The 7,752-nt window shown below is 44.2% G+C and overlaps 1 protein-coding gene across 1 annotated transcript in view; it reads right to left on the bottom strand.

The window, feature by feature from the left end:
* nyap1 (neuronal tyrosine phosphorylated phosphoinositide-3-kinase adaptor 1) overlaps positions 1-7,752 on the bottom strand; it is a 31,442-nt gene that overhangs the window by 10,652 nt on the left and 13,038 nt on the right. Inside the window, exon 2 of the mRNA XM_019864043.1 lies at positions 3,260-3,496. Within this exon, the coding sequence (XP_019719602.1) occupies positions 3,260-3,447 (188 nt within the window). The 5' untranslated portion in view covers positions 3,448-3,496. The remainder of the gene's footprint in view (positions 1-3,259; positions 3,497-7,752) is intronic.

The raw sequence follows: 7,752 nt of genomic DNA, 5'->3' as shown, positions 1-7,752 counted from the left end.
GGTTTGCCGGGCGGGCAGCGGCCGCCGTGCTGAGATTGGGTGTCGGAGTAGTCCCCGTTCTCCAGACTTGCATCCCCGGCGCCGACCGCGTGGCAGGACTGCGAGCGCGGCGCCATGGCTGAGGCACACGAGTGAGGGGAAAGGTCCTGGGAGGCCGGCATGGTCATGAAGCCCATTCGGAAGTGGCGACGGAACGAGGCCAAGTCTCTGACTTTGCCGACAGTCGCCGAGGGGTCATTTTGAGACGAGCTGCGGTTTTGGTAGAAAGAAGGGGAGGAAGAAAAAAAAAAAAGAAGGCATGAAAGAATCATACAAACATTAATTTACCCCACTTTATTTTATTGACTCCCTCTCTTTCTGCTCTTCAAACAACAGCTTTGCCTGCCGGGCTTTTCAGTACAAAAAAGGAACACCCTAGAGTCCGCTCCATCTTTCTCACACATGTCTTTTTCCATCTCCACCTCTCCACATTTACTCTCCACTCAAATGCACTTAATTAGGAAATCAATTCCCCTGTCAAAACAGAGTACTCTTAGTGAATACGGGACTGATAGAATTCTCGCACTCTTTTCTTTATACTCTCAACCCACATCTGTTTTCCACTCTCAACCGTTACCGTGGAAACCATTGTTGCGCATTTGACGGTTTCCCTCTGAAATCGTGGAATCATTACTGCCACTTGCTTCCAAAACAATAAATAAAAGTGAGACAGATCAGACAAAACGCCGCTTTTTGTTTCTGACTGACAGCACCGTCTGGCTTTTACACTTTGCGTATTGCGCCTCGGCAACTGGATGCTGTTTTATTCACTTATCGACACACTTTATTCTTTCCTGCGTTGACGTGTATATTTACTCCCCGAGGGAAGAAAAGACTAATTGCAAAGCCACAATATATCCTACTGGGTATTCTCCACTTGTTCATTTGTAAATGTACCGCGAACGTTGCCGAGTCCCGAGAACAATGTCAAGACGGTTCGAAAATCCGTGGACCGGATTTTGCAGAAGACGATGAATCCGATGCATTGCCACCAGTGGATGCGATTTACCAATGGCCCTTAAATATTTCCGTCTGGTGTCTCTATAGGTGTGATTCAACTATCAATAATGAAGCTTTAGAACTCATCTGAATTTTCAGCAGAGGGGACAACATCTTTATATCAATAACTAAAACCCTGTCCCAAAAGTTAGGAAGCAAATCCACTTGTCAATCCACATATGACTTGTTTTGATCACATTTGTGCAATGCCGCATGGGGGCACATCTGGAGATCCACATCTGAACCGACAGTGTAGCCGTTACTATATATATACTGTATGGATACGGGTCACACAAACGGTTGCCATCCCGGTGATGCGTTGAAACACAGGGCAAGACAATTGGAGCTTACAATAATGTGGTCAACATTGCAGGCATCGCGCGCCACACTCCAGTTGGCAGTCTGTGTCGTAACGAGAGTTCATTATCTGGATTCCTTCCGCTACGATCCAAGTGAGATCCACTCATAAGAATATCATGATAATAAGAATGAAATATTTTGGTCTACACTTACTTTGGCCATTAATGAGGAAATTGCTTTTCAAATGATCTTCATTGCCCATAATTTCTGAATTGGCATGTCAGAACTTTTTTTTTAATTGGGGGGAGAAATGGAATGATTTATAACATGGTAAATTTGTCTCCGCCACTCAGGAAATTAAAGTTGTATTTTCTGGAAAATGTTGCAACAACATATCAACACCAATGAAGACATATGCCTCCGTGCCGTTTCAACTGTAGCATATAATGAGTTCATACTTGCTCATTCAGAAGACATTTATTACTCAGGAGCTATTTAACAAGCCAACAATAATATGATCTCATCACTGGGCAAATGAAACGATGTGTGCTCTTCTTATCACGATGAGGTCTTCATCCGTAGCCATTAATCTTAAACATCTAGTGCGCAAATGCCGTATCCCGATTGGAAATGAATATTTCCACAGAATGAGGCTTTGTGTGCAAATAAAACGCTTGAATAAAATATGGTGATTTTGTCACCTTTGACCCAATCATGTGGCAAGAAACACATGTGCGGTCAAAACATGATGAGGTCACTGTCCGCTTTGATGAAGCCGCTCAAGAGGGCTAATGCAGACCAAGACGTTGCCGGATTGTCTTCAAACAAAAAAACCGAGTCCACTGTCCGCTTTGATGAAGCCGCTCAAGAGGGCTAATACAGACCAAGACCGGATTGTCTTCAAACAAAAAAAAACGAGTCCAAAAAATGTTCTCTTGGAGATGAAAACGTGCAACGAGGTGTCACAGGAATCCGTCAGCGTCTCGCGGGAAGTTTTAGGTTAAGGTTGGGTGCTGACATTGAGTGTGCCAGTGTCCTCATTGTTGACAGACCTCACTGACACATCTGACACAACACATGACACTTTAATTGATGGCCTTAAGTTATGGCTTGTCCACGGCTGTAAACTTGCGATTCATCTTCTGTCACCGGGATTGAAACTGCATAATGCTTCTGCTCTAAGTAAGACCACGTCGATTTGTCCTAAATGTTGCTGACAACATCATTAGGAGTGATTTCTTGCACAGCGGCACACTTTTATGATCTGGGTCTGCAACATCGCATGGCCATTGGGGACAGTGCCTCTGGATCGGTCAACCCTAGTGGTGTTCCCCCCCTTTTCGTGACCAAAAGAAAAACATCGAGGAGCGGGCAAAATGAGTTTCCTCCACAGGGTGTCTCGGCTCTGCCTTAGAGATAGGGCGAGAAGCACGGTCATCTGAGAAAGACTCAGAGTCGAGCCGCTGTTCCTCCATATTGGGAGGAGCCGGATGAGCTACCTCGGACATCTGATTAGGATTCCTCTCTTGTGAGGAGGCCGAGGGGAAGACATTATGCTTCTCGGCTGGCCTTGGAACGCCTCGGCATCCCCTTGGTAGAGCTGGATCAAGTGGTTGAGGAAAGGGAACTTCTTTGACAAAGCGACTGCCCCTCGCAACATGACCGCGGATAAGAGTGAGTCAGTGGATGGATGGTTGTGCTACTTGACATTTTGCTGGCATTAGGGACGTTGATCTCATCTACCCCATATATTAACTAAGAAGTGCCGCTATGCAAATCTCTAACCAGCCTAACTTTATCATCTGTGCTCAGAATAAAGATGTGGGAATCATACTCTTTGAAGATGACAGAGAGGCTTATATCCCCCAATCCCAAACCCTGTAATCCGAGAGATTCGGCGTACACATGCCATTCCGCTCACCTTTTCTTGCTTCCATCTTGGTCCCTCTGCCTCCAATCCAAACGGCTCTTTCGATACAGCAGGTTCATGTCGCTGCGGGGTCGTTCCACCTCGCAGCCAATCACAGCACAGTGGAGCCGTTTACTCCGCCTCTCGATGTCACGCAGAAAATGCTCGACTGCCACATCCTGGGCAGAACCAGAGCTCATGGTACACAAGGAGGCCCGAGATGATGAGACGTGTTGTCACAAGGCGCACCTAAATAAAAAGAGACAAGAAAATACGGGGTGCCGTTTGTAAAGCGCCTCGCGCTAAGACATCAACATTTTGTACCGTTAAGCCACAAACTTTTTTTGTTTTAAAAACTTTTTAAAATATCCACATAAAAAAAATGTCAACTTACAAATACAAAATACACCGTTCAATCTAAATGTTTAGTGACACCTAAATGCACTACACTAAAATTAAAACTAACTCTAAAGCCAAATGATAAATAAGCACATGTTAACTCGAAAAGTCAAAATGTGACGCTGAGCAAATGTACACAAAAAAAATTGACTTAAAATTATTATTACGATTATGATTATTTTTGTTGTTATTTTTTTCAATAAACATCAGTGTTGCTGTCGTTTTAATGCTGGACAGCATCTGACACATAACTGACAGTCACAATTAAAAAAAACTCAAACCAAAGCTGCTTTAAAACTTGAAGCCACAGTGGATGCTAGAAAGACCTCCAACAAAAACGACGCATTTAACGTCGCCCCAAACAAGTAGGTTCTAGTCTCCTACGTTGGCAGAAAAGAATGACAATCAATCGCTACAACTGACAGCCCTCAAACAGTAGACGCACTGCACAATCAAGGAAGAGAACAGTAGCCGTTTTGTTTATCTCGGCCTCTTTTGTAGCACATGGAAACTATTTCTACTTTCATTATCCACTTATGAATATTTGAGTAAGCATGATAACTCAGCTGCAGCGTGTCTCTGGCTGCGGGCCCTGGGATGGCCTAGCTGAGGCTGTCTGCCAAGCAGACAGTAATGCGGATTGTCATATGTAGCGCGTGCACAGCTTCCTCCTCACGCTCACCCTATGAGTAGTCAGCCTTGTTGTGGGGCAGATAACAGGAAGGCCCGGTAGTGTTTCCACGCTGCTGTAAGGGAATGCATCATGCAAGCGGCTAAGAAAAGCACAGCTGTCAGCTGATGCATGTTTGTTTTGTCCTCACAAATGGAAACTTGAAGGTTTTCACTGCCCCTGGCTCTTCGGAGCTGAAACACAACCATCCACTTTGTTCAGATTCTACCGTCATTTGGTGTGAGATGTAATAGCTGAGAAAATGACCTTTTTTTTTTTCTCAACTTCATTTTCCCATGCCCATGCAGCATCACTATTTTCAAATCTTTTGATAAAAGAAAATCATGAAATAAAAGAAAAAAGGGTTAATAAATCATTTCTGAGCATATACAATGTGGCAACTCCACTGTGAATGCAAGTAGCATGAAAAAGCATAAAACATTCATCACCTTTACATTTTACTGTGATGACAAATGATGATGTGTGAAGGATCCCTTGGCAAGCAACATGAAGCGATTTCTATCTTGGGAAACGTGAGCTCATGATAATTTCATAGGAAACATGAGGAAAACGGGCCATTCGTAAATGAAGTGGTTCTCAAGCCAAACGGGATAAAATAGGAGAATCAATGCTACACATCACAAAGGGAAATTAAAGTTGAATTCAAACATTTGTTTCTAAATACGATACGTGTTTGAAGATAACAGCTGAAAACGTGCAAAGACTGAGAACTGTAGAATACTCATTTTAGGAGATAGCGCGTTGGAGCATTGAGCGTTTTTTTTAATTTTTTTTATGACTATTTCAGTAATTCTTTTTTTGGGGGGGCGGGGGTTAACGTAGAGTGACACCATCTGTCGCCTACAGTTACCTTGCTAGTTATGCCTTCAACCTGAATATGTTTCTTCTTTTCAAAAAGTCACCTGCGCTGCAGCTTTAGAGCGCCTCGTTGTCAGCTGTGAGTGCGCACAAGTCATGATGAGAAAGGCTGGGGTGCAAGGAGAGGGAAAGAATGACAGCCATCTTAATGGTCTCAGGCTCACACTGGTAGTGCCCCTTTCGAGCAATTCACAGTTGGCCACGAGTGTGTGGACAACACAAGTAGGAAGGTAGAGGACTCACTCAGTAGCAAGGATTTTTGTTTTAATTCTAATTTTTTAATCCAATGTGACAGGCACTGTGTGGACTGGGGCTTTCAGGCTGGCATGGTCTCATTAGAACGCCTCGTTGTTGTAGAAAAGTCCCACGATGAGTGGGATATACTCCAGCCACCGGAGGTTTTAGATTAGATCTTATCAAAGCTCAAACATGTAGTCATACAGGTACTGTACTTCATTGGCAATTGATAGGGACGTGGTTTTAGCACATTCAGCGCCGCGGCATTCGAGAATGGCGAGAACGGCGACTTTTTTTCCATTATTTCTGCAGCCTCATTTGACATACTTGGCAATTTGGAATATGGTCTCATTAGAACGCCTCGTTGTTGTAGAAAAGCCCCACAATGAGTGGATTGTTAACAGCGCTTTTCCCTGCACTGTGTCCAATTTAGAAGAACATTTCAGGCAACTCCAAAATTGCTCTGTTCACTTTCTGCAGGAAATCAAAATATTCTCCATGAAATCAGACAATAAGCAGCAGAGTTTCAGTAAAGAGTCACTGAACAAAACCCGCCGCTCTTCATCGTGTGAGTATCACGCTACCTGGTCCAGGAAGCCCGCTGAGTTTTGTTGCGACGCGTAATTCTTTTTGTCAAGGCCCAGTGTGTCATGCAGCGTGTCAGCGCGACGTCTGCTATTCTTGTATCCGCCTGCCCTGACCACAACCCCGCCGCCATGCTTGCTGACTCAATGTTAATTAGGTTAAGGAACTGCAAGTGAAGGTTGGTCTTTTGGTAGAAGGGGCCTTTGATTTGAGTTTCGGGGACCGCGGCAGCGGCAGGCTGCAATCGTGGCCGTTGAATGCTGTGAGTTGGTGCACAATTAGCCCAACTAAAGAACATCTCCTTATGTTAAACAAGGTTTGGGGACGGAGGGGCGGGTTGGGCTGTCTAATGAAAGCATTACAGTATGCAGAACATACTGTATATGAATGCCTGCAATAGCTTTGATCATTATTTTTCGGGGGCATCTGCGGGGTCAAGAGATGCTTGAATTCCTCTGATTAGAACCAGAAGGCAGATGGCACCATGATTCATAGAAGTGGAGCTGCATGCAATTCAGCAGACAACCCATTCATGCACATAAGCATTCAGATCACACACACAAGCGCGCTCACACTCGCGCACAAATCACAAATATTTGCAACGTGCACATGCATCCGGGCCGTGTAGCGGGAGCTGCAAACGCTGTCTTGAAGAGAATGGGAGTACAATCGCGGACGAATGGACAGAAAAAGCATTTCCCAGTTTGATCGATGATTGCTCAGCGGGTTAAGTTAGAATTCTGATCCAATATTGAAAAATTATGGACCGCAGTCGGCATGTGAGACTGAACCTAGCAAGTGATTTGTTAACCATTCACCTGAATCATTACATTGCTTGGAAGCACATAAAACAAACCAATCGATGAAAAATCATAATAAATATATAAATAAATATCAACCTCAGCGTAGTGTCTTGCACAAAAGCACTTCTTAATGTGATTTGCATGAGCCTAGATGTAAAAAAAAAAAAAGACAAGTCAAGCTTGAAGCTTTTCACAGCCAATGAAGTTGGCTACAACGCTGGTCGCTGAATATAAAATTAACCAAGGAAGAATATTTGGAAACATTTACAACATTCGTGAAACAATTCAGAGTGAAAGAATCAACTAAATCTGCCCATATTTCGAGCGCGCCTGTGTCGAGTCAAGCTTTGCAGTCATCCTTCTCATCTTGGTGCAAGGCTGCGCCCTCTGGCCTCGCACCTCAGCCAGTGGGCCTGCGGTGCTGCACAAGAGGTGGTCTGCAGTGGAGCCACGCCACACTGCAAACTGCAAAGGCATGTCATGACAACGGGCGCGGGAGGGAGGAGGGGTGGGGCGAGGGGGCTTGGACGAGTATATGTATATGCAAATCCTAAATTCGATTACTCTGAGATGTGCGATACCTTTGTGCTTTCCCCAAGAGCTCATTTTATTACCGACTGCCTCCCTTCCTCCGAGGCTGGGAAATAACATTTAGGCATTTATTGCATTCAAATGTTTATTACTTTGCGCGGCTCCGCCAAGTGATTTAATGTTCACTTCTGGTCCAAAATAATTAGCAAATACGTGTAATTAAACTATTGGTTTTCTTTACAAAGTTTATTGAGGATGTAGCTTGAGACTCTTATTCCTGGATGTCCTCTCATAATGGCAGCACATTTACTTACTGCTTAGAGAAGCGAGCATCAATTTGATGGAAGATGTTTATTAGGAGGGTGGCAAATGCAAAAAAAAAAAAAAAGGATTGCTATCAT

This window comes from Hippocampus comes, unplaced genomic scaffold (assembly GCF_001891065.2).
Source record: "Hippocampus comes isolate QL1 unplaced genomic scaffold, H_comes_QL1_v1.1 scaffold57, whole genome shotgun sequence".
Taxonomy (NCBI): domain Eukaryota; kingdom Metazoa; phylum Chordata; class Actinopteri; order Syngnathiformes; family Syngnathidae; genus Hippocampus; species Hippocampus comes.
This window is presented reverse-complemented; position numbering and strand designations above follow the sequence as displayed.